The 27958-nt window shown below is 40.1% G+C and overlaps 1 protein-coding gene across 1 annotated transcript; it reads right to left on the reverse strand.

Annotated features, from left to right (window-relative positions):
• Positions 1–237: 237 nt before the first annotated feature.
• Positions 238–27504, reverse strand: tiparp (TCDD-inducible poly(ADP-ribose) polymerase). The gene is made up of 6 exons (XM_084410118.1): positions 27350–27504; positions 24196–25049; positions 9773–9959; positions 8435–8622; positions 5595–5870; positions 238–1276 (listed from the first exon to the last, which is right to left on the reverse strand). Exons 2-6 carry the CDS (start codon positions 25023–25025, stop codon positions 829–831), a joined length of 1929 nt encoding a protein of 642 aa, XP_084266244.1. The 5' UTR covers positions 25026–25049; positions 27350–27504; the 3' UTR covers positions 238–828.
• Positions 27505–27958: the final 454 nt, after the last annotated feature.

Genomic DNA, 27958 nt, shown 5'->3' on the forward strand with positions numbered 1-27958 from the left:
ACTGACTTTTTCCTCTGAATGCCTTCAATATTGTGTTTTCAACTCGACTAGATGAACAAAGGATCAGTCTCTGTTTTCTTTTTCACGTTGGCTCCGCCCATCCAGCGATGTCATGTGAATTGTTAGATAACCACCGGTTGTGATTAGAAAGGTCAGAGGCAAATTTGGTCAGTTGTTGTCAACTGTTAAAAACCTGAACGTCGGCATATGAACAAACAACCAAAACTTCACATCAGGTACATTCTCTTTAAATTGTTTTTATTTACTTGTTACATTGACTAACATAAATAAACAATTTATTTATGAACAAAAGGCACACAGTTCAAATATAAACAAGGAGAACATATTTACAACTTCGAACAAATAGCAAGTATGGAACGTGAATGGCAGCAATGGGAAAACGGTGAGTCTTTTGGGAAAAAAGAATGAGAATGTGAAGCTGCAACAACAGCTTATGAGTCCGAACAACGAGTCCGAATGGCAAGCAATCGACGGGCCTCTTACTAAAGCGTGTCCCGATCCATGGTCAGCCAAAAAAGCCACTCGTCCACACACACTAAAATGTCCAACACAGAGGAGGGACACCACACACACTTACACACAATCCCCATTTGTATTCACAGGGGTATGAGAAGATGGGCACTGAAAGGTCGCACAGAAACCCTCACACAGGATTGAGGGTGGGAATCATATCCAAATGCATCCCATATGATCCATGATTTCCATTCAGAGTGCCGGCGCACAACCACCTCCGTCTCCTTTCGAACTGGCCGAACGTGCGCACAAGTCTCAAGTCTCGTGTGCGGGGATCCAGACGTGCAGCGCTCTTCAAATAGCCACTGTATTGCTCACCTCTTCATACTGAATGATGAAGTATGGATAACTCTGATCATCATTGAAGATGACAAAGATCTGTGGGTCCATCCAGTTGTCCACGCAGGAGTCGAATAGGTCGCTGGAGGCGTCTCTTGGATTCAGAGGGGGTGGTCGGCGCATGGAAGGGTTGCCCACTGTGAACTTGCCGGTCAACACTTTGCCCAGGAACATGTAGTGCACACCGCGGGGCGAGCGCTTGGAGAAGTTGTGGGAATAGACAGCCTTGCGCGCAAAGTAGCTGCCTTGGCCGAACATGGTGGCGTGCTTTCCGCACACGCGTGGGTCAAAGTTGTGCTTACAGATGCCGTCCACCACATCTTGGGACGTGCCGTGGAACAAGTGACGTTCGTTCAGCATGCGGTCCATCTCAGACATGCGACGTGACATGTACTCCTTCTTCCTATGAAGAGAATGAGAAACAGACATTTCAATTAAACATCGATAGAAAAAAGGCAAGGAAAGACGGAACAGACAAAGATTGTGTAAGAAAACCTGGATTCAAACCAGTTGGCCTGTAACTTTGTTAAGAACTGCAACATAATACATGGTTTTCATTCAATTGTGAGAACTATAATTTGATGCAAGCAAGTAGATGAATGATGTAAATTAAAAACATGCAAACCATCAACTAAAGAAAGCGTTTGTTTGTTACAACCTCCTAAAGAATCAAAATGTAGCATCATAAGTTAATCTAGGACACCTAGAAAAAAGTTGCCAGCATTTTTGATAATTTTCAACAAAAGTTTCACGGCCCCCAGAATATTTTGTTGTATGAATATTTGAACATGCAATATATCAAAGGAAAGAGGAGATTTCCTAACCCTAACCCTAACCCTAACTCTACTTTTAAACAAAAAAAATTTTTATTCTAGCCTCATACATTCCTTTTTTCTCAACACTTGAATGCGAGTAAGTTTCATAAAAAGCAACATTTTGAGCAAAAAGCTGAGAAAATCACATTTTTGTCAAAGACTACGTCTGTATGGGATTCAGGACGATGATCAAAACACAGATGGAGTCGATCGAGTCCATAAAGCTTCACAGTCCTGCAGCTCGTCCTGGCTCGACATTTCATTCAGTAACATTCGGCAGATTTGATTTATACGCTGTTTAATGTTGATGATTGCGCTATTTTACATGTGCATCTGATTACATATGCCTTCACTTGTTTCTGCTTCTTCTACTGTGTTTTGATCAGGAGATTCTCTACTCTTTCAGAAGACGTGTAACAGCGCCCCCTACAGTATAACAGTGAAAACACGGAAAGACAGAAAATCCCGTCAATGGCGGGGAAAGAGTTAAGTTGAGACTGATAAGCCGACAGTCCAGTCAATAAAACACTAAAACTAAAATCAATCATTGCTGCAAGTGAATTTAGGCATCACATTATAATGCATAATATTTAGAAATTGACTAAAGATTGCTGTTAATTACGCAAGGGAGAACATATCCTATTCCTTTCCCTAAACAACTTCATGGCTAGGTTGCTAAAAAAGTATTTTTTTTGAACGCTGATGTCAACAGTTACAGTATGAAACCTATATATTTTTTAAGTTTCTGTTATGCTAGAGAGCACGGCAGCTGTCCTCGCACAAAAACAAGAAAACAAGCTGAACTTTTGAGTTCTCAGCCTGTCATCTGGTCAAATGGAAACAGAGAAGTGAGAGGGTACAGAAAGGGTGAGTGAACAGATGAGCGCCAGGGACCCGAGTGAACCCAGTCAGCATTAGCCCGAGTCTGTGCCTCTATTGTTGTGTGCCGAGGGGAAGCGAGGTCAGCCTGGCTGAGAGAGATTCTCTGATCACTGACTGACCTCGTGTGACCCCACGGACACCGACTGACACGCTCGCGGGGAGCAGCGACTCCGCATGCGTCAGTGAAGACATCACTCGTGTTGTTTCAGCTTCTCCTTTCATCTCCTTTACACCGAGCCATCAGTCTGATTCGTCCTTTCTATTCCTGATGCAAACAAATCCGCTTTCATGCTGCTTACCCAGTGACATTCTCTCGCTGGCCAACACCCTGGAAACACTCCGACTATTGTACAAAAGATCTTCACCTGCACGGGCATATGAACGAACACACCAACCTTTATTCCTTCAGCTCTCTTTCCCAGGCTACTACAATAGGTGCTCGCCAGGAACAACTAATTGCTGGACTTTGAGAGGTTCATTGCATTGAATCTTTGAATGATATTCAAGAGTTTTGTTTGAGACACGTAGGAGCACGTAAATAAGATAACCACACCTGTATATTCAGCTCCCAGCGATATATAGGATTTCAGATTCACTCATCACAGAAAAGACAAGAAAAACGTTCAGCATATTCTTTAGGGTTTAAATGTTTTACAGAATTTCATTATGTTACTATTTTATTATACTAGTGCATATGTATATATACATAAGTATATTTATATGTGTCCCCTTTTACCTTTCTTTTTTCTTATGTTCACTTAGTATACTTTTGTTGTGTTAAAGGATTAGTTCACCTCAAAATGAAAATTTCCTGATAATTTACTCACCCCAATGCCATCCAAGATGTCCATGTCTTTCTTTCTTCAGTGGAAAAGAAGAAGTTGAATAGCAACCAGAATGTTGAAGTTCAACATTCGACCTTGGAAAGGTCACGCGTCACGTCATCTTTCTAAGTTATTTGTCTGTGTACTCCGGTTCATAAAGGTAGGCAAGGGCGAAAATTTCCATCTCATTTCCTCTTCCAACTTCAGAATCGTCCGACATCTTTGTTTTAATTTATTATTATTATTTTCTTCTTTTTTTTTTTCGTGACCTTTCCAACGTGATGACGTAATACAGTACAGGTCAAAAGTTTGGAAACATTACTATTTTTTATGTTTTTGAAAGAAGTTTCTTCTGCTCATCAAGCCTGCATTTATTTGATCAAAAATACAGAAAAAAAATGTAATATTGTGATATATTATTACAATTTAAAATAATTGGTTTTCAATTTATTATACTTTAAATGATCATTTATTTCTGTGATGCAAAGCTGAATTTTCAGGATCATTACTCCAGTCTATCACATGATCCTTCAGAAATCATTCTAATATGATGATTCATTATCAAAGTTCTGATAATGTTCTGCTGCTTAATATTTTTTCATAACATGTGATACTTTTTTAGGATACTTTGATAAATAAAAAGTAAAAAAATAAAAAAAGAAGCAAATGTTTTAAAAATAGAAATCTTTTGTAACAACAATATACACTATTGGTCAGTAATTTGGGGTCAGTAATTTTTTTTCTTTCTTTTTTTGAAATAAATCAATACTTTTATTCAGCAAGGATGTGTTAAATTGATCAAAAGTGATAGTAAAGAAGATTTATATTATTAGAAAATATTTTTTTATTTTGAATAAATGCAGTTCTTTTTAACCTTTTATTCATCAGATATATTACTGTTTCCAACACTCATAATAAATCAGAATATTAGAATGATTTCTGAAGGATCATGTGATAGACTGGAGTAATGATGCTGAAAATTCAGCTTTGCATCACAGGAATAAATTATTTTTTAAAGTATATTCAAATAGAAAACTATTATTTTAAGTTGTAATAATATTTCACAATATTACTGTTTTTTTTTCTGTATTTTTGATCAAATAAACGCAGCCTTGATAAGCATTAGAGACTTCTTTCAAAAATATATAAAAAAGTAATGTTTCCAAACTTTTGATCTGTACTGTATGTGGCGCGTCGCAGACCAGCACAAGACGTACAATTGTGGTTAAAAAGTATATACATTTTAATTTTAATTAAATTTTTTTCAGAAAATGACCGATCGTTTCGCCAGATAAGACCCCATTCCTCAGCTGGGATCCTGCAGAGCCCTTTGAAGCACTTCAGAGCCCTTTGAAATGGCATTGTTTTGAACTTCAACATTCTGGTTGCCATTCAACTCCATTGTGTAGAGAAAAATCCTGAAATGTTTTCCTCAAAAAACTTAATTTCTTTTCCACCGAGAAAAGAAAGACATGGACATCTTGGATGGCATTGGAGTGAGTAAATTATCAGGAAATTTTCATTTTGAGGTGAACTAATCCTTTAACTCGTATTCAAATTTAAAAAAAGGAGGCGTTATATTTAAGGGTTTTTGGCAAGTTTGAAAACATTTATGCTAGACTTCCAAGATTTAATATACCTAATCTGTCACTCCATTATCATATTTATGTCCAATGTGCATTCAAAGACAGCAATCACTCCAGCGATGCGTTACTAGACACGCTGAAATATGCAAGGATTAATCTAATCGGTCGCGTGATTCAGACGAGTCAGCGGTTACTCTCTCTTCCTGACTCAGCCCTTATTTGTGACCTATCATCCGCAGCCGAAAGGGATGAAACCGTACTTCCATGTCACTATCTTATTAAAGTACACCAAGGGTTCACCACTCTCACTCTCTTCCTCTCTACATGTTCACACACACTGAGAAGTTCACCTCATGGATTTACCACAAAAACACAGCTGTTTCCGACCCACAAAAACCTAGTAAGAACCGTTAGCGCGGTTGACACCTAGCATTGTGAATGTCAACGTCAAAGCCTCAAAGACGTTACAGACGTTTCTGAAACACAGATCTGCCAAGATAACCTTTTATTGTCTGTCTTCAACCAGTCTGTAATCTCAGTGTTTACTAAACACTGCTTTTGGCCACGCACACACAGTCTAAACAACTTTGCACAAAGGATTATGTGAAACACACCTTTTGTACTTCTCCCACAGGAAGGGGTTTTGGACACGGAGAATCTTCAGGATGCGGAACTTGGTCTCGGACACGGTCTTGTGGAAGAGGCTGTAAACGGTCCGGTAGCTGCGGTCATCCCGGGACACGGGCACCTGCAGGTAGTCCTGACTGGTGTTCATGGGCAACCAAGTCTCAGGGTACACTTTGGAGGGAGTGCTTGACGTCGGAGAGAGAGGCTGGTTTCCGGAACTTTCCAGGGAGGAGAGAAATGTTGAGGAAAGGCCACCGAGAGTCCTAATGAAGAGAGGAAAACATGGGGTCATTAAGAGATTAAGGGACAGATTTACTAAACAGGGCAAGTTAGCGTGAGAGAGCAATTCCAAAAAAGTGGAAAGACACGTGATCTACTGATGACACGCGAATGAAAGCACACACATCGTTAAATAATGGCGCAAATACTAGTGAATTGACTAGCGCAAACCTTAGTAAATCACCTTGCATGATTCATTTAAGTATTCATCTGAAAGGAAAACTCCTACAAATGCACATGCAATAAGGTCCGACATAATTTCACTGCGTGTTTTTAGTAAATCCTGACAGTAGTTTTGTAATGTAACTTTAAATATGATAAACGGGTGTTTTGCCAGATGAGAAGTTTATCTATGTATCATCTTTTATCAATTTTCTTGCTTTTATTTTGTGATTATTTAAATTCCTTTCTGTGCAAAGCACTTTGAATTACCATAGTCCATGAAACGTGCTGTATAAATAAAAGCCTTGCCGAATGCTAAACGAGGGTTTGCGCTGGCGAAAGCAGTTAGCAAATCTGGCCCTAAATGATGCAACACGTAGAAATAAATGAATAGAAAGAAGACAGTTGAATTGTGAAACTAATGGCTACAGAAATTACTGTAAAAAGTGCAGCTTCTGCATTGTATCGGTACCTCACGAGAGATAAACTGGGAGAAAGGTCAATTTAAACCCGGAGTGTGTTTATGAGGTGGTGGTTAAATGGAGGTCAGGGCTCAGTCCTGTGACTCAATATGGCACTTGTTATCTAGCAGGTGAACGTTATCCCTAGAGTCAGTGTGACTACCTTATGAGTCATCCGTTAACTTTTATCTTGCGCTGCCTTCCTCTCTCGACTTGCTTCCTGGTGCAAGAACTGCAGGAATTCACCAACCATATATTGTTGAGAGGCATTGTGTACAAGCGAATGGAAAAGAAATGAGGGCAATCTTATTGAAGAGATAAGCAAATGCTTTTGGGAAAGGGTCTGTTTGTGTGTGTGTGTGAGCGAGAAGGAGATTTATGCTGCTTGCTGAGCGTTAACTCAGGCAGCGGTTCGGCCAGATTGTCAATCGCACTAATGAGTTGCACCCCTGCGCTCGGGACAGTGTGTTCCTGACGCTGCAGGACCCTTTAGATGGGTGACACCAGGAGCAGACTGATGGGAATGACATTCCCTCCTTCTCTCGCAAGTGTGAGAGCGTTAAGATGGATAGCATGTCTGATTTAAACATCAGTGGCAAACAAAAGTGAGTTTATTTTATTTTCATGAATCAGCATTTATTTAAATAAAAAATACAGTAAAAACAGTGAAATATTGTTAGACTTTCAATTGTTTTCTATATGAATATATGTTGTAAAATGTAATTTATTCCTGTGATCAAAGCTGAATTGTCAGCATCATTACTCCAGTCTTCAGTGTCACATGATCCTTCAGAAATCATTCTAATATGATGATTTGCTGCTTAAGAAACATTTATGATTATTATTAATGTTAATTATTACAATTTTAGTGCTACATTATTCTTTGATGAAAATAAAGGTTTCATTTATTTGAAACCAACATTTTTGTAACATTGTAAATGTCACTTTTGATCAATTTAATTGTCCAACATTTTTGTAGTATAAGTAGATAAATATTTTTATATTGGTGGATACAAATTTTTAAACATATACATATATATCGCTATTCATAGTTTTGTTTAACAATGTGGAAAATATGTATTTATCTTTAAACTACTTGGTTACAATGGGTTCGGTCCTTAAAATGAGTTTTTAGAGCAAATACATATCAGGATATATACTGAATATTGTCACAAATTCACTATAATAATATCTCGCTCAGCCCTGATTCTGATCCATTAATGCTCGTGGCGGAGGCTACGGTTGGACACACTGAATCTATTGAGAAAGAAAAAGTAAAACCGAGGGAAAAGATTCAAAACTGCTGTCCGCCTTCATTTAGCTTTAGGGGAACATACAGGGAAAAAAATATCCATAATTCTCTGACCCTTCACAGGCCTGAGTGACTTAGTAGATGTAAAAGATGAAAGACAGCACAGGAAAATGTCGCCAGAACAAAAATCCTGAGCTAGTCAGAAATTTGACTTTCATATGGTCACGTTAAACTCTCTCCCACAGAGCCTGACGGGTCAGAAACCCACTCAACCTTACATCTGCTGCGTTCGGTTTCTTTCTCAGTCCCTGTAAATAAGCACTCCAGTAGACAACAGATGATACCCTCCTCATGACTAGCCTAGGCTGCAGTCCATGTTCTAGCTTTAGGTAAGTATGAATATTATGTTTCTGGAGGCACATGCAGCTCTTCAAGCAATTAAAATGAGATACACTTTAAATCGGGAGTCGGATATGTGTTCTCGGTGAGCAGTGAACCACTTGCGAGTTATCTTGGGGGTTTTGGAGCGCATCCAGAGGACTTTTTGTGACGTTTTGAAAAACAAACAAATTTTTAACCAAAATCGAGGCCAAATTGGTTGTTATGGGACATTCAGTGTGAAATCAGGGGTGTCTAACAAGAGATTTTGCGGCTCTTAAAGGCAGATACTCACTGGAGGTAAGGCGTGAGCATGATGGAGGACCGGAACAGCGGGCGTTTTTTGATCTGCCGGCGGAAACCGAAAACAGCATTTTGCTGGAAGCCCTCGCGGATGTTCAGGATGTACTGATTCTGCAGTGTGATGAAACGGACCTCCTTCAGACCTCGACCGCTCGCCTCCTCGATCAACCGAACCACCGGCTGTGAGATGCAGAGAGAGGGAGGAAATGAGTTCCACAGAGAACAACAGCACACTTACATGCGCTCCGACTCCCACACGATTCATCCGGAGCACTGGTCAGAATGTATCCATCATAGGAGATTTTCACAGGAAATAAAAAGCTTTGTTACCAAAGGAACGCTTATGCAATGCTCTGATTTCAGGCACTTGTGAATAGAACAGGACGTCTTCTCTGGTGTGTGTGCAAGCCGGTTCGACTCGAGACACACACACACACACACACACACACACACACACACAGTCACACGTACACAAAACACACAAACTCATACACGCACACAAACACACACACACACACACACACACACAAACACACACACACAAACACACAAACACAAACACACACTCACACACAAACACAAACACACTCACACAAACTCACACACATACACACACACACAAAGCTCTGTCGAGAACAGTTTTAGGTTTTATTTCTACCCAAAATCAAGAATTAAACACTATCCTTCACAAGTAAGGGATCGATACGATTTTTAACAAAACATTTTTGAAAGAAGGGAAAGAAAGATGTTCTCCAAGCCTACATTTATTTGGGAAAAACGAATTCACTAAAAACAGTAATATTGTGAAATATCATTATAATTTAAAATAACTGTTTGCTATTTTAATATATTTTAAGATTCCTGTGATGCAAAGCTGAATTTGAAGAAGCCATTAATCCAGTCTTCAGAGTCACAGGAAATCAAGATTTGGTGCAAGAGAAACACTTCTTACTATCAATGCTGACAATCAACAGTTGCGCTGCTTTATCATTTTTATGGAAACCATGATACCTTGAAACCTTGGACCCCATTGACTTCTATAGTATGGAAAAATAATACTATGGAAGTCAATGGGGTCCATAAACTGTTTGGTTTCAGACATTTTTCAAAATATTTTACTTTATGTTCAGCAGAAGAAAGAAACTTGAGGGTGAGTAAATGATGACAGAATAAAACATTTTTGGGTGAACTATCCCTTTAGTGCATCCTTGCTGAATAAAAGTATTCATTTCTTTCAAAAATCTTACTGAGCCCAAATTTGTACATATCACTTAATTGTTTGCTTATTTAAAGCAAGGAAGAGAAAGAATGGATCAGATTGGCGTCTCACCTCTGAATATTCCCTCCAGCCGAAGTTATCTCTACAGTAGTACTTCCACACGGACAGGCAGTCGGGGGTGGGGCTTGTGGTTGGGGGCGTGGTTTCGGAGCTTGGGGGCGTGGTCAAACGCCGGACGAGGTCAAACTCCAGGTCACACACTCGCATGGCACTGAAGTCCAACGTAAACACTCGACCGCTGTGCGTGAAACAAAAGTAAACACATGTAAACACATACAAACCCTGAACACATCACAAAATAAAACCAGTTCCCAACAGCTAATAACAATCTGTTCTTGAGCCATGAACTTCCTAGCCCTTAGAAGAAAAACAACATCTTACACCTAATTTAATTTCCACAAAAGACCTTGGGCTTATTGGAAAACTCTCCCTTGGTCTTTGTGGTCTTCAAATACTGAAAAATAAGGGGTGAGATTGTCCTCCAGACAGATGGGGGAGGAACGGTGACCCCCCTGACCGACCCCTGCGTTTATACCCCGGCTTTTTAGGTCACCCGGCTCGCTAATTAATGCCCTCATCGATTACACTTACTCTTCAACACAAAGAGGATTTGAGGTCAAAGGTGAAATGTCTGGGCAAAAGTAGTTCCAATAATGCACAACCCACATGCAGACTCAATTCTGTGGAAGAATAAGAGGCCAAATCATCTAAACATTCGCAAACACACCCAAATTGCTTCTACTCAAAGCTAGTCACACACATCACATACCACACATTATTAACTCTTTCTATTTAAAAAAAAAAAAAAAACAGCCAGCATTTTTTATCATTTTCACAAAAGTTTCACGGCCCTCAGTAAAAACTGTCAAAAAAACTTTTATTCTAGCTTGAATATGGGTAAGTTTCATCAAAAAAAGCAACATTTCAAGCAAAAAACATAGAAAATCATGCTTTTGGATGGGATTCAGAACGATGATCAAAACACAGATCGAGTCCATCAACACACTCAAAGCTTCACAGTCCTGCAGCTCGTCCTGGCTCGACATTTCATTCAGTAACATTAGGAAGTTTTGATTTATATGCGGTTTAATGTTTGATAATCGTGTTATTTTACATGTCCGCAATGCTTCTATCGCTTGTTTCTGCTTCTTCTTCACATGTGTTTTGATCTGGAGATTCTCTACTCTTTAAGTAGATGTGTAACAGCGCCCCCTACAGTATAGCAGTGAAAACACGGAAAGCCAGAAATTTCCGTCAATGACGGGGAAAGAGGTCAAATATGAAACACCACAAATTATTATTATTTGCTATAACAACGAGGAGTGAGAGAAGAGATAAAACAAACCCTCTCTCTCAAAACACACCAATAAAGGTCAAAGACCCAGACAACTGCTGAGTGTACTAGACCGAAACTGCCCGACACACTTAATATCAACACAGCAGAGAAGTTTTTGGGAGCTAATCTCAGACGCACACCAGAAGGACACGGCGCTCTGGCAGGATGGGTGGACTGAGGCCTGAAAGAAACACTCGCAAGCGAACGTGGCGGACAGACGGGAGGTAGACTAAACACTGGAAGTCCAGAGCACATCATAGCAGGCCGAGCTGAGGGAAGATCTCAACAAACTCAACAATACATGTACATGAAATACAATTAAACAGCAAGAAGCCACTTGTGAGCATTAGCAAGCCTCCAAAACATGGCATTAGTAGACTAAACATGAGCACACTGAGCCAAAACAATCTCTGTCGCAATACATTGGAAAAAATGAAAGCACTATATAAAATGCTGTGATGATCTCAGTCCTTTTTATCGACTTTATTTTATTGGTCAGTTTAATTTTGGAGATATTTTGGATTCTGCCTTAACCAAATAATTAGAGCTGCACAATTCTGGATAAACTGAGAATAGAGATCACGATTCTGAACAGGCAACTAAACAAAATAACATGTCATTTACGAGAGGCTCTGACAAAATGCAGACTCCAGTCTATTTGAAATGTTTTATTAATCTGAATAAATGATTCAATGACTTGCTCATAAATACTCGTTTCATTACTGGATGAATCAGCGTTTTTTTGAACGAAACTCTTGATTGAATGATTCAATGGCAAATACATTTTTAACAGTCACTCGTCGCCACCTACTGGTGTAACGATGTAAGTGACACAATTGTTATTTGAAGCGTCAAGTAACTTTCAAAAGGCAATTTACTCGATTTAGTGTTTATATCCGAACTATGAACTTTTACCCCAGTACCTCTTTGATAACGTGAATATTTACAACACAGAAATAATGAGACCGTGTGTGGTTGAAAAGACTGTTTGTGAAGCTGTTTTTAAAAGAAAACTAAATGTAATAAAGCAATGAATAAAAATGACCTTTAAAAAAGGGCTTTAAACTAAACAATATTGTTGTTTTTTTCTTTTGATTTCTGAAATACGACCGGGACATTTCTCAGTGAGATCCATCTGAAAGAGCAAAGTGAGCTGCCAAAACTGTCATCCCAAGACAGATGGCTCAGAAAAGAAAGAATCATGCTCACACAATGTCCTGCTATCTTTGAAATCATGCCAACAGACACCAAATCTGATCTAAATGCATGACAAACAAAACCAGGCCCAGACTTCACATGCATGCATGTGTGCGAGAGAGAGAAAGAGGGAGGAAGATGCTTATCAATGCTGTTTTAACTGACCTACTGAACTGACTCAGCGAACAAAACCACACGTATGCATGAACCAGCCACTCACACACACACAAAATGTTGTCAAAATGATGTGTGAGAGGGTTTCCCGGCAGTCCATGCCAAAATTAAACCCATTGTGTAAACAAGTTAAATGGTTTACTTCATCCAGGAATTAAGAGTATGTCATCAATTGCTCAATCCAAACCCCTATGACAACTGGAAGTGAATAATGAGGATCAGTCGGAACTGACACAACACTATTGTATTTGCTTCGTAACACTAGATTAGCACACAAGTCACTTGTTTCAGGGGACTAGGTCATGGTGTTTTTGTCATTTTGGCCCTCGTTCACTTCATTATGTAAAAAGAAAAATCACAATTTCACAGTAAGCCATACAGGAACAACTTGAGTAAATGATGACACAATTTTCATTTTAGGAAACTACTCCTTTACGATCCAGGCCCTAAAATCTTCAGCATCAACAAGATCAGTCCTCACTCTCTTTTTCAGAGAAAAACACACATTGTGTCCTCTCAACTGGAACACCATGGGCTTCAATCATCCACACCCAGAATCGCTCTAAACCAGCGTGTTCGGGACAGCCTGTATTTCACAGACCGTTCCGGGCACACAAACACACATTCTGCCCTAGCAAGTGGTCTCTGGCTCAAAAACCAACGGAGAGGCCGGACGGTTCCCCGAACACAGCACTTCCATCAGAGCCAAGGCACCAGATAAAACCAGACTTTCACATTCGGAGGCATTAATGTCCTTCAGACCACACTAAATCTACACTTAACTCACACACCCAGTTGCTGGGGGACAAAATGTAGATTGTTTGTGTAATCTCACATCTGGAAAACATTCATTATCTTGTGGCGGGGGCAAACATGGGGAGACTGAAACTCAAGGCTCACAAACACGGTAATCGAAACACACAAAACCTGAACATCTAGACAAAGAATGTGAAACTATAAGCCTGAAAATGTTGAGATACGTCACCTAAAATGTCTTTGACACAAATGAGACAATCTATGATTTATAGGATGAGGATAAAGCTATAAAGTGGACTGCATCCCTCCCTAAAAATCCTACTTAAACTGGTTTAAACTGGTCTAGGTGGTTTGCCAGCCTGGCAAGTTGGTATTTATAATATGGTTTAGCTTGTCATCCAGTCTATCCAGCTAAAAAGTGGCAAAACCCCTCTAAAAACAAGCAAACAGACCAGCTGAGCCAGCGGAGACCAGTTCAGACTCGTTTTTTTCAGCAGTGATTATTTACATACTAGTAGTATATCATTTAAGCTTCATTTCAATTACAGATTTTAAAAGTGTTACACTTTATTTTGACTATATTGCAGCTACATTAACTCTCATTAGAGACTGTTAGGTTCGGGTTAGTAGAATAAGTTGACATAAACTTGTAAAAAGTCAGTAGAATGTACATAAAAATTAAGTTTTAGCAGATATTAAGCATACGATCTACTAATACTCTAATGACTGCTAGGTGACGTGCTAAAGTTACTCATAGTTAGTAGAATGTCTAAAGTGGACCGTCCAAATAAAGTGTAACTAGTTTTAGTTTTTAGTCAACAATAATAACAACACCGGCTCAGATTATTTGGTCCTAATATTTGATTTAATAATGTTGGCAGTTCTTCTAAGCACAAGTCTTACGCTCTTCTGAGACGAAAGTAAGATTATCGGGGTCTTTGTCACAAGAGAAGAACATGAGAAGCAGGAGATGATGTGTAGGAGTGACAACGGATTTACTTTTGTGATTATTCTCACCTACAAAATGATCTTGAATCCAAAAGAGCTGAGAATATGAAAAGAAATATCATGAAGTAAAACAACAACAACAATATTATCAGATCCACTGGTATTTAAGCACAAAATATCTGCTCTGACAACATCCCAGAAATAAAAATGCCGTCCCTTACACAACAATTGCTCAGTAATCCTTAGATGCAAAACTCAAAGTGGGGCTGATCTGGAGTTTCTCAACAGAAATGAGTTTCACAAGCTAAACATCCTTGTGCAGGAATCAGTGTGTTGCTCTCTGTTTCGCTCCAGGGCGTTGCTGACTCATGCTAAGTCATCTGTGCTCGATACACAAGCACAGACAGTGCCAACATCTCCTCTCCTCTTCTCTGGGCTCGGTGACCGAGAAGACGAACGCTGCACTCTCGTTCCACCTGTCCTTCTGCATCTAAAGCGGGCGCACACAAAAGACATTAACGAGAACGATGGCTATCGCGTCCCGGAGTGAAAGCGCATGAGAGAAAACTGGTTTGGGTAAATGAAGAGGCTCTTTATGACGGCAGAAAGAAGGTTTCTTTCTGTTCTTTCTCTCTCTTTGTCCAGAACTCTCTGCTAGTACAATGAGGTGCGATGAGGAAAGAACAGGGCATTCTGGGAATAAGGAGGTTACAGAAGTGACTCCACAGAGAGCTAAGACAACATGAAATAATAGAGCCTAGATGGTTACACAGTCTCTCAGAACAACCAGAGCTCTCTTTAGCAACTCCATTTGATGCACGATGTCATTTATAACGTCATTTCTCAGACCCGATTATCTGGGGATCTGGCGGTGGGAAGTAACTCGGCTTCCATTTCACTTCAACATGAACACATGCGCATTTGTGTAGTGTTACCTCTTTCATTTGGATGTGCATCAAGGTATGCGATACCTAGCACTCTGTGTTTCACCGCAGCACACACACACACACACATTCGCGCTGGCTTTCCTGACAGACTAGGTTTCACAGTAGCTCACCCACAAACACTTTTTCAGACCTGGCATGCCGAACCCAAGTCGGCCACCTGTGCACCGGGTAACCATGACCACCATTATTCATGACGGGCCGAGTAATAGCATGGCGATAACAATAGAAGTGCCCCCCCCACACACACACACACACACAAAGCGCGGTCAAAGGACGCTTCGATCCTCTCATTCTCTCTCCAGCACTAAAAATAACCTTCCAGTCATTAAATTAAGTGCAAGGACTGATTCCCTCTGCGCTAATCAGCACAACCTACTTACGATGAAACCACGGGATTTTCTAGTTTACATCGTAACTCTTAAAGTGACAGAATTGATAAACGTACTATAGATAGATGGGCAGGGAATAAGCAGGATGGAGAGACTGTAAGGAAAGGCAGTGAGGCCCTGTTTACAGCTGGTATAGCATTTGTTTTGGTCGCTCGGATCACAGGTGGACGACACTAAATACAGTAGTAAACGGTCTAAAACATTATGAGCTAGTCCACTTTCAACCACTTCCAGAGGTAGTCGAAAACACAGTGCTTTCATAGTGTAAACGCTCATGTGTTCGAACAGCCGCAAAAGACCCTAAGCGTAATCATTGTGGGAAGAGACTAGCCAGACGGGATTTAAACTTGATTTAAAAGTTTGGTTTGAAGATGAAAAACGTACCAAGCACAATGTTCTCTCACCATTCCTGATTTCTAACACACACTCAGTGGTCTTGCGACCATCAGAGCAGAAACTAATGCTCTCTGTGTGTTTTTCCGTCGTCTCCATTCGCATTCATATGTAAATTACATGAGCTTATTTCCTCCATTTGATCAAAAGATCTGAAAAATCTCATACATTTATCCGGCCTCCCCTCGAAGAAATCAGGACAGAAGTGGCTGAAAGTGGACAAAAGAAACGGATTAAAACACCAGGGCCCAGATTTACCAACAGCTCGCTCCAGCACAAACCCTCTTTTGGCGTTAAAAAAACTACTGTCAGGATTTACTAAAGACATTAAAATTAGCGCTGAAAAGTCGTGGACAGGGTTATTTTTCCGGCTGACCTTATTGCATATGCATTTGTAGGAGTTTCCCTTTCAGATGCAAAATGTATGAGAGGAGAGTGTTTAAATGAATCACGCAAGGTGATTTACTAAGGTTTGCGCTCATCAATTTACTGGTGTTTGAGCCATTATTTACCGTCTTAAACCAGACGCTACTTGGTATATTGTGTTGGTCATAATGGGAATGATCTGACTGCGTCTGTGTTTTTTAATTTGCGTGTCGTCAGTGGATCACGTGCAGAACTTTCCACTCAACGCTGTTTTGGAATTGCGCTCTCACGCTAGTTTGCCCTGTTTAGTTAATCTGGCCCCAGGTGTAAATGGGAATGTGTCTCCCTCGTCTACTTGTGATCCGATCGACCAAAACACATCTTAACACCAGCTGTAAACAGGGCCTGAGAGAAGAGAGGGGAGCGGTTGATAAGCCAGTTTCTCCTCTCTTTATCTCTTTCTCTACCTGTGTAGTCACGGGTGAATAACCTGTTCTGTTCTTCCTGTAAACCCTGCTAAAGCGCTTGAAGTCCCCCTGACCCAATCATGAGGCAGCGTTCATCATCACGGTGACCGTGACCTGTAACCGCCTGATGATTCACCGGAGTCAGGCGCTGAGATCAGCCAGTGCACACACACACACACACACACTCATTTGACTAGACTCTGTGAGATGGAAAAGCGTGAGAGCGAGAAGTATTCAAAAACTCTCTATCCAGCAACATTAAAATGACCTTGAATAACCTAAAACGGAAATAATAACATGAAAGGTCAGTATACAGGTAAAAGATTCACAGTTTTGAAAGGTCAAAGTATTGACTAAAGCCTGTGCAAGAATGCAAATGTTTTGCCAATGCAAAGAGAAAACGGAAAACCGTGCAACTGCTATATGCGTTATGAAGCGCTTTGAAACGCAACACCACGTGAAATAGATAATAAAAAGAGAACTGTTTTTGTTCATGTACTTAGAGAATGTTTCAGGTTTTAGTTTCACAATTTAAAAGCCATGTACACAACCGCATTTAAATGAAGGTTGAAATCCCCTAAATTATTCTTCTGTCTGCATACACAAAAATATGAGTCAAAAAAATTAACAAGTCAGATTATCACTAAAAGAGACTGATTTCTCTACTTTAGTTCAATTTAGCACACACCTTGCAAATTTCATTTTGAGAAACGCTAGAAACCGTCTAAAGTTTCCGAGAACATGCTTAACTGTGCGTACGGTAGCGACATTCCAGTGAGACGGATTATAGAGTGCAACAGTCGGGATCCGGAAGTAAACATTCCGATTTTGAATGATATCGTATAAACCTTTAAATGCAGCCTTACTGTGAGCTATGAGGTTGTGAATCAATGGCATTTGCTTCCGTTGAAGCCGTTAGCCTGCATTATTTCAGCTCATTTAAAAAATAATCGTGTTTAACAGCGGAATTCCTGGTGAAAAACTACATTACCCATGATGCTGTACAGAAGATTCCACCAATCAGAGAGCCAAAAAAGCAAACACTGTCCAAAATATTTATTTAGCTCCGCCTACTCCCGTTAATGTAATCAAGTCGATCTCTGTACGCTCTCAAAATACTGAAATGTTTGTATATATATATATATATATGCATATTTTGCAATAAACTTAAAATATATTGTTTTTATCCATGTAATCAACGTTTATAAATGAGTAGTTATATCTCTCTCCATCGTCTGTATTATGATGTTCGCAGTACTTCATAGGATTGTAGTTCTTTCACAGTACACAGTCTTGAACCTATGTCTTTTTGCTTCAAATTAAAGTTTGTAATGTTGTGATTCACCTCGTAGCTGATTGGCTTAGTTCATCATGGCTTATAACTCTTTAACAAAGACTATTTTATAATCCCTATTGAGAAAAATGTATGGAAAAAAAAACTTCCGGAACCAGCGCCGCAGAAAAAGGGGGCGGGGACTGTTGAACTCTATTGAAAAAAAAAAAAAATGAGAGGTGGAGACTTGGTTTTATCTGGTTGTTGATTGGATGGAGGCAGATCTGAATACCAGCTTGCAGTCTATTGTATCGACTAAATGATTGGAAATGATGAAGTCCTGCTTATGTCACCAGAAGACTTTAAAGGGATAGTTCACCCAAAAATTCTGTCATCATTTACTCACCCTCAAGTTGTTCCAAACCTGTATGAGTTTCTTTGTTCTGCTGAACACAAAGGAAGATATTTGGAAGAATGTTTGTAATCAACAGATCTCGGTCCCCATTGACTTCCATAGTAGGAAAAAATATATACTATGGTAGTCATTGGGGACTGAGATCTGTTTGGTTACAAACATTCTTCCAAATATCTTCCTTTGTGTTCAGCAGAACAAAGAAACTCATACAGGTGGGTGGGTAAACAATGATAGAATTTTCATTTTTGGGTGAACTATCCCTTTAAGGACTGAGAACAATGACAAGCGCATTTAACCGCTGAGCATGACCAAATTAATTCGCTTTTCGGCTTCAGTTGAACTTGCCCAGGTTATGCCAGTCTCTCGTTATCCAGCACTTCTGCAAAACAGGGGAACTCGAACCCAGCTGGCAACCTACAGTTCTGCTTTTCCGAAAGCTAAATCACGCTTCTGCTGATTTCACCAGCTTTAAACGCACACACCCACCCAGGGTACTGAAGAGAAACCGTGCTAAAAGGGTAAAAGCTAAGGGGAGGGAGGTGGATGAAAGAGCGAGCCAGAGAAAGGGAACGCATGAAGTGTAAAGGATTAGCAACCCTTAAAAACGCCACTGAGCATGCCCGAACCCAAGGTCTGTGTGGGGATTGGCATGTTCCACATACAACCACTTCTGAGAGACACGCTCCAGTGATTAGCCTTTAACCCGTCACCCCGTTCTCTCTTGGCACATATACCGCAAACGCCAGTGAAAAGGCACCTCTGGGCCAGCTGTGGTTTGCAGTGTCAGATGGTCGAATGGAGAAACAAAGCAAACCAGATCCAAGAGGAAAGAGAGAGACATTTCATATTTCTACGCTCTACCGCCCCTCTTTCCAAAGCACCGAAACACAGTACGATCTTCCAACCTTCTTAATCCCATAAACGTAAAACAACAAATTTTTACGTGCTCAGCTTGAGCCGCCCGCATGCCAGCATTATTCACACCCAGCACGAGCGTCACAGTCTGAGAAGAATTAAACAAACACACACACACACTCACGTATGCACCTGATCACACACTACCCACCCTGAGATAAGGCAGTCACCTCTGCGGGTGGTAAACTCAGCAATGAGACAATCAGCAAACAGATACTTACAAAACACACACAAACACACACACAATGACACGCAGGGCAGCTGGAGAAGTCGTATCAGTAACGTGCAAACGCCTTTTTTTAGGTTATATGCTGTATACACACTGAAACAGACAAAGCCTCTAACTGTGATGATATTAAAGGGATAGGTCATCCAAAAATGAAAATTCTGTCATCATACTCAATCCAAACCTATATGATTTTCTTTATTCTGCAGAATATACAAGAAGATATTTTGGACCCCATTGACTTTCAGTGTATGGACACAAAAACACTAAGACATCTTTTCTTTTATGTTCCACAGAAACATAAAAGAACATTTTAGAACATATTGGTTCTTCTGGAAGCTCAAACCCCATTAATAAAGCATGTTTGACCTTCCAATCCCCATATTTTATGAGTCCATATGTTTATTTGTGAATAAAAGTCTTAATGAAATCCTTCTGAAGACTTGGATTAAACTGCGTGATTCATCGATTTGTTTCACGATCAATTTATGAACATTTTAAGCATCAAAGTTTTGGTGTAATAGTTTTTCAATGTAGGGACGGAAATCAGGTTTCATTAAAAATATCTTCATGTTTGAAATATGAACGAAAGCCCTCTGGGTTTGGAATGACATGAGGGTGAGTACATTGTCTGGGTGACCTATCCCTTTAAATCAATAACAACAATGGTTAAATGTTCAACCAGGTGACTTCAGGACAATTCATAGCTTATATTGGTTTATGATTAAGCATTTTACTCCCACAATGCACTGACTGCAGACCAAGGAAACCTATTTAACAGATGACTAATGACACATGAAGTTGAGACAATCCGACCAAAATACATCACTCCTAAAATAATCAATGAAACTGTCTATGCTATCTAGTTTTATTGCGTTATGGAAGGATGTACCCGTCACTGAACTAAAATAATCAGGTGCGAATAGATATTTCTCCACAAGCGGATTGAGTAAAGATGCACAAGCTTCCATGACACACACAGGTCCAATAAACGAGCGCTATCTTTTAGTAATAACTCGATATCTGCACGGAAACTGTGCTGTAATAAAGTCTCTGAGTGACAGCTGATTATAAAGCGGAAAGGGCTTTCCATTCTTCCTCTTCAAGATGTTTAAGGGAATGCATCAACCTCAATCAACACTCGACTTCTCAATTTTTGTTTCCATTCAAGGGAGGACACGCTCAGAAGAGCTGAGGGCAAATAACTACTCTCGTTTCCCTCTTGCACTCTGTATGAGAGAGAAGAAAAAGCCTCTAAAAACTCTCAGGATGTTCTGGAGACCATGCGGGGACTGACGAGACGTGCACATGTGGGACTGCGACGGGACTGTTTGTTCAATCCAGCCACTATTTGACTCGTTCTCTTTGTCTTTGTCCCGCTCAGCAGGAGAGCAACACATAAACATACTTCAGCAACAAAGTTTGCCAGCTTTTGTTTATGTTAGAAAGCACATTTGAAAGAGAGAATAGAGCTCTTTATGATCTCACTCGCACAAAAAGATTGAAGAAAAAACACTATGATAATCGAATGAAAGAGGAAAAATATACCTTGACCACGGGAATATGTCCACAAACACAAGGTAGTACCATGGTGCATTTTTGTACTGGGTGATATACCGGTAGACACGATTAACCAGCAGTGATTTTGGACAATCGTTCAAGAGCAATAAGCAGCGAAAGAGGATTGCGACTGTTTCTGAGCGTTCCCATGTGAAACGCGCACATATAAAGCGGACGCTCATACAGTTAAAATACTACACAATTATTTGGGTTGAACGGTCGAATACACACCCTTATGTGTCAAAATGGCCGTCTTTGCCAGCGTCTTAAGTGAACATTAACAGCTGAGATAGAAAGCGTGTGCGTATCAGTACATTAGATCAGTGCATGCAAGTAACAGCAGCCTAATATATATCTGCTGCCTTCTGTAAATCACTTTTGTAACTTTAATAAGAATAAATTTACATAGTGACTATACAGTGTTTTTATACATTTGATTACTTTATACAATTTATATAGTACCCTTGAAGTTTTCTCAGGCAGGTCTATTTCATTTGTGTCTTTGTTTTGGCGTTACTTTCTTTGTTCCTATTTTATCACTGACTGTTTACTCGTCTTCAGTGAGCGTGAGAGTTGTTTTTCTTATGCTAGTATCAGGGTTTTTTTGTGATATTGAAATTGGTGATGACATTTCAATGGTATAAACATTTTTGATACCATAATAGATTTATTTAAAGCAATATCATGATATATCTATCGTAATCGTGAAATAAAATTACTTAAAGATTTTGGTCATATCGCCCACCCCAACATTCACCGTCATTAACATGCTACATTACCACCATACACTTTTTAAAAGTGTAAGAGAGAAAGAATCCAGGAAGAACACATTTTATGAGTCAAAGTGACGTTGAAGAGTGAAGTCAAGAGACCTCACCCATGTGAATAATTTCATGGCTCGTCTAAGGCGTTATCTCCTTTCTCACACACGCAGGCACACATGCAAACACCTTGGTTTCAGGTCACCGTGCCCTTGGTGCACACTGAGATTGTGTGACAAACACAATCATCTCAACCTCAGCTGCTCCTATGGTGACCAAACCTTCAGGATCAAGGGTCACAGATCTCACACATTGCAGCACAATGGCACATCCATTTGTTAGGAAATATACAATAAAACTGTGGATTACTGAGAACCAATGTTAACAGTATAACAGCCTGAGAGATCTTTTTAAAAACAGCCCCAAAGAATTTGGACACATAAAAAATGATTAGCATTGCATTTAAAAACAAGCCAATATCAAGATCTAAGAAGTGATTTATCTTTTGTTTGGCAACCAGAAAGTGTCCAAAAACTGTATCTTAATTCGAACTGTAAATGTTTTACTTGAAAATTCATGATCTTTTGCTTTACTTTAAAATGAATGCTAGTAAGTTTGATATTGTGTCTTGGCATGCAAAAATATAGTCGTCCAAACGTATTAAGACACATTGGTTTAAGAAAACAAAATGTCAAATCAAGATCTAAGAAGCGATTTTTTTTACCTATTTGTCTTTTGTTTGACAACCAGAAAGTGTCCAAATACTGTATTATAATTCTGAACTGTGTATCTAATGATTGTTTTTATTTATTTTTTATACTATGTCACTGCAATTTTACTTTCGAATAAACGCCTTTAAATTTAATAATGTGTCTTATACAGTGGCCCTGAAGTATCTGAAGATTTAGGAAGACATTTTGGGCATTTTCTTTTTTTTTTTGACAACCAGAAAGCGTCCAAACACTAAACCGTTGGAGTATGTGTATTGATTTATCATTTAAAACCCTTTCACTTGAAAAGTTCTTGCTATTTTCCTTTCAAATAAATGCCACTTTGCTGTATGCAAAGCAATTACATTCTGTGCCCAATGGCGTCCGTCACATAAACCCTCTCATTTCTGCTCAGTAACACAACACAATGACTTCTTCTAGAGGAAAAAAAATCCCCCACATATACAAAAAAGATGGGGGTCAGCAGGAAAGGGTGTGGTTTACAGGCCCTGTGGGTCTCACTTTACCCCGAAACACCAAAGTCAGCAGGAGGTTAATGGTCGGCTTTAGCTATTAACATGAAACAGGTCACTGGGAGCCACGGTTCTGAGAGCACATGGGCTGATCGAGCCAACAGAGACGGTTACGTGGCCATTCGCCCTATTAAACTCTGTAGACAAAGACCCCCTAAATAGTCGGCCGTCCCGCAGGAGAATTTCCATGACAAATCGACAATGCTATCTTCAAGAAGGAAGTAGCCAGGAGCTGTGTCATGGTGAGCATTAAAATCACTGTCTCTTTTGCTTTGTCATGACCCAAGTGCACTTCCTTTTGCAAACCGCTTTTGCATACAGATCAGGCTTGGGACCTAAACGACACTCTCACAAACAAAAGGGCCCTTTTGTTGAAGCAAAATTAAAAATCTTGCTGGGTAAAAGCCACCATGAATTCAGCTCAGGGACAAGTTGTGGCAGTGGGGATCGGTAAGACTAAGGCTGTCTGTGTGGATGTGTGTGTGTGTGTGTAAATGATAAAAAAAATCAAATAAAAGCCATTTACTGAGACTGAAATGCGTGTGTGCATGAAAGCCTGTGGGTGTGCATAATTGCGCGTCTCATTTATTTGCGTGTTTGCATGTGAGCCCTTCTCTGTCTGAGCGACGAGTGCGTGAGACCGCCTGAGCGCAAGCCGCAGCGAGAGGGAGCGCGTGTGTGTGTGTGTGTGTGTGTGTGTCTGACCGAACTAAGCAGAGGCGGGTCGAGCAAGTTCACGGCTTACAGCTGTCAGTACGCTTCCACACGTCAGGCCAGCAAACAGAAAGCCTTATAGGAAAGATGCGATCTCTAAGTCACATACACCTCATTCACAACACAACACCTCCTGCACACAGGGCAACTTCCTGTCACGCACTCGTCTATTTCAATACATCTCACTGAAAAACAACAGCCTCAGCTGGTTTGCTGGTCCCTCTGGTTGGTTTCAGTATGGTTTTAAGCAGGTCAAACTGGGAGACCAGCTAAACCAGGCGGTTTTTTTTACCAGAGCACCAATTTGCTCCAATTTCTCATTGAACTACACACTTAGCATAAATCATTGAAGCTGTTCAAGAGCAACCCAGAGGGCAAAATCAAAAGCACTTACAGAAACTTAAGTCTGATGTGTTCATTGTCCGGGTTGCAGTAAAGCCTCTCCAGTTGTTCTTGAGAGTCATCCGATATGCTCTGCCAGATCTGCGTGTCTGCTCTGTGGATTTGCCAGTGGTAAGGTAAAACGGTGTGATGGTGGGCGCAGTCACTGCCATAGATGCAAACGCCCTGGAGGAAATCCACACAGATCGATATAGCATCCCCTTGATGCGTGTGATACTGGAGCTGGGTTAGGAGTTCAAACACTAGATCCAAAGAGGCCTCCTCGCTTTTATCCTGAAAGATCTCGCCCTCTTTGATGGCGAGGCAATTTGCACCCTGCAAAGTCTCAGCGGTGTAGATGTCATTTAACTTCGACCCCGAAACGTCAGAGGAGGGCACCGCCTCGACGCGCTCATTAGTGTCTATGGACACCCGCTGGATATCCGTCACCTTCTGTTCCCCCGCAAGCTCGCTCGCGGCTACGTCGGCGTCCGTGCTTTCCTCCTCTTCCTCCTCCTCTTCCTCCTTCAGGCACACCTGACTAATCCTCGACTGCTTCTCCACGACAGCGGTGCATATAGTCCTCTGAGGCCGAGACGGGTTACGTGGAACAAACACCCCGTCCCCCGACACCAGAGCGTCTGAGTTCAATAACGTGCTCAAAATAGGGTCCTCTAAAGCGCGCAAGCATTTTGCGCCCAGTTTTCTCTGTGCGTGTTTCTTTTTGAAGTAGGGCTTCACTAACGGGATCTTGTCGGGGAGTCCCATCCGCTGCTCGGGGAACTCTCCAGTTTCCATGGGAAGAGCTAAAGCGGGCTCAGCGGTGTCTACTGCCTCCTGCATGGTGCAAAAACGTCTCCACGACACCTATTCAGAAAACACAGCAACATGAGTAAATGCATATTACTGTCGATAAGCAGGGTGTGAAAACAAAATGGATGGGGGTTCTAAAATATGCACTGTCTAAAAAAATTATTTTAGTCATTTAATCATCTTTTATCCAAAGTGACCAGAACAATAGAAGCAGCTAAACTAACAATAGGTTATAAGTGCAAATGACCCTTCCCAGTTTAGTCTAATGCAGTATATGTAATTATTATTATTATTTTTTTAAATGGATATAGAATAGAAGAGAAAATAAAATAGAAGAATAATATTAAACTTCTATTTAGCGAATAAAAGTCGTGTTCACCTACTATAGCAACTGTCCTCCTCTGGAGCGCTTCCCATTTAGCTAAATATCTGGCATGGTATTATCAAAACATTATTTATCACTTAGTACATGTATCTGTCTTCATGCTACTTAACTAATTGTGTGTACACTTGTAGAGATTCAAATTACTGACAGACTGTTTGTTGTAAAACCGGACTCCCCAGAAAGTCATTGAATAGTTCACACGCTGTCTATAATGTTTATTCGTCTAATTTTGTCCATTTGTTGATGCATACTATGTATATCGCGGAACAACTAATCGATAAATTCGATTATTATCTTTAATGAAAATAATCGACAACGAATTTGATTATCGATTAGTCACGTATGCACGCTGTGCGCGGGAAACCATCAGCCAGTCGCGTCACTTCACAGTAGCGAATAACCCATTTTTACGGACAAAACGCATGTGGAAAATAGCTGAGTAGCCTACACAAGCTCCGGGAAAGGTACATTATCCAACCTCTCCGAATCACGAGAATACTTCATATTTCGAAATAAAGGTTTAAAAATATGCGTGTAACGCAAGTAATCATATTTGAGAGCATTAACAGTAAAGGCACTATTGTTGGAATAGCTCATTAATTACATTCGCTATATTTGTTTTCATAGGCATTATATTACACATTGTTTACAGGACAGCATTGGACAGGATGTGGAATAACATTGTTAAAATGGATTAAAATATTTTTTTAATTAAAACATTTTTTTTTTTATGTATAGTACTTTTTTGCATTTTTCATCTGATTATTAGGAGTAATAATGGACATAATAATTGAATGTCAAAATAATCGTTAGTTGCAGCCCTAATATCACGTGACTTGTTTCCCGTGTGTGCTTAAAATTTCTCAGAATGTTACTAGAGTTTAAAATGACACATTCGATGATGCGCGCGCTATCAGCTCATTCCTTTACGGGCATTCAGGTGACCGGGTGTAAGATGAAACCTTCCCTTTCTCGAGAAGAGAGAGAAAAGCATTGGCGAAACAGAAAGTTTCTTTCAAGACCCCCCTTCCCCCATCACACTGTAAAAACATGTTTATTATTATGATAGCAACATCGGTGTTTCCACCCATTTAATCTGTATCAACCATTTCGCTCATTTTACTCGCTTTAAGGTGTTTCAACCATACACAAAATTCGAACAATACAACTAAATTCGAAAAAATTAAAATGAACTTACCAATGCAAGTTATGGTTACACTTTATGTTGCGTCCGTGTTACAGTGTAATTACACATTTAAGTGCAGTGTAATAATACAACTACATGTACTTACTACAGGGTTAGGGTTTGTTTTGCATGTAATTATGCATATTTTTAGTAACTACTACAGTATGTAACGTGTAACAAGGACACTAAAACAAAGTGTTATAGTTATAACTTTAATTATGCATTCAAATCAAATGTAAGCTTTCCTATTTTTTTATTTTTTTATTTTTTTACAGCGCATCAACATCAAGCAAAAGCAGCGCAATGGGTATTTAATAAATGAGAGATTATAAACAAATAACATAAAATAGCAATATTAGTCTTGTTTTATCGAATTGCATGGTTAAATTACGCGGCTCCTTGCGATAAAATCAGTCAAACGCAAGGCAAACGCTCTCTCGGGAGTATTTTGATGGCTTGATCTAGATACATGGAGTTGGGAGCGTACGTGCCAGTTGCCAATAGCGGCTCGTTCTAGTTCGCACGTACTCTGTGTTAAAGCGATCACTGCCCACTGCGGCGCCTGGCCCTCATTCTCACACAAACACACGAGCGCGATGCATTAATGCCAAAGCCAACACTACACAGCGATCGGGTGCAATAGACGATTTATTACAGTCCGTTCGCAATGCAGGGGAAGCGCTCCGTTTTCCCCGTACGCGCGCGCTATATATGTATAATCATATATAGCGCGCATATATAAAATGTATATATGTATAATCCTGTGCTTTCCAAATGTAGTACCTGAAAACTTCCCGACTCCTTTTGATGCTACTGTCGAAGCAAGTAGCCCGTCCCGGTGAATCCGCACTCCTCTCTCATATATAGGACAGACAAAGCATTAATCCACAGAGTGAAGCGTTCGCGTCGGTCTCCAGCAGCGTCTGAGCGGCTCGCAGCTGTTGCAGAACACAGGACTCGCTCGTCCAATCACAGCGCGGCTGGGGCTCAAAAGGGGCGGAGCTTGGAAAGGAGGAAAAAAATCAGGAAGTTGCCCGATGCGTTCTTGTGTGTGTGTGTTTTTTTTTTTTTGACTCACCCTGCTAGTTTGCTTACGCTAGAATTCGTCAGCTGTTGTGTTTACTGTATATATGCATATATGCCAGTGTTTTTATCGCATAATAAAACTCTATCAAACATTTGTATAGAGAAATGTGAACAAGCGTCTAAACCTCAAATAGCCTATCAAACAAAAGTGGGTTTCTGAAGAGCAGTTTTAAAGGGATAGTTCACCCAAAAAGCTTTTGTCTTTTGTCATTTACAAACCCTCTTGTTGTTCCAAACCTGTATGAGTTTCTTTTTTTTCTGTTGAACACGAAAGGAGATATTTTAAAGAATGTTGGTAACCAGGGA

This window comes from Rutilus rutilus (assembly GCF_951802725.1).
Source record: "Rutilus rutilus genome assembly, chromosome: 5".
NCBI lineage: Eukaryota > Metazoa > Chordata > Actinopteri > Cypriniformes > Leuciscidae > Rutilus > Rutilus rutilus.

Bases quoted from the DNA above. Each gene is read 5' to 3' on its own strand.
- tiparp (XM_084410118.1), bottom strand. From the start codon at position 25,025: ATGCAGGAGGCAGTAGACACCGCTGAGCCCGCTTTAGCTCTTCCCATG. The intron at 9,960-24,195 runs GTAAGTGCTTTT...TTTCACGCACAG, and splicing joins CACATCAGACTTAAGTTTCT to CGGTCGAGTGTTTACGTTGG. The intron at 5,871-8,434 runs GTGAGTATCTGC...TCTCTTCATTAG, and splicing joins ATGCTCACGCCTTACCTCCA to GACTCTCGGTGGCCTTTCCT.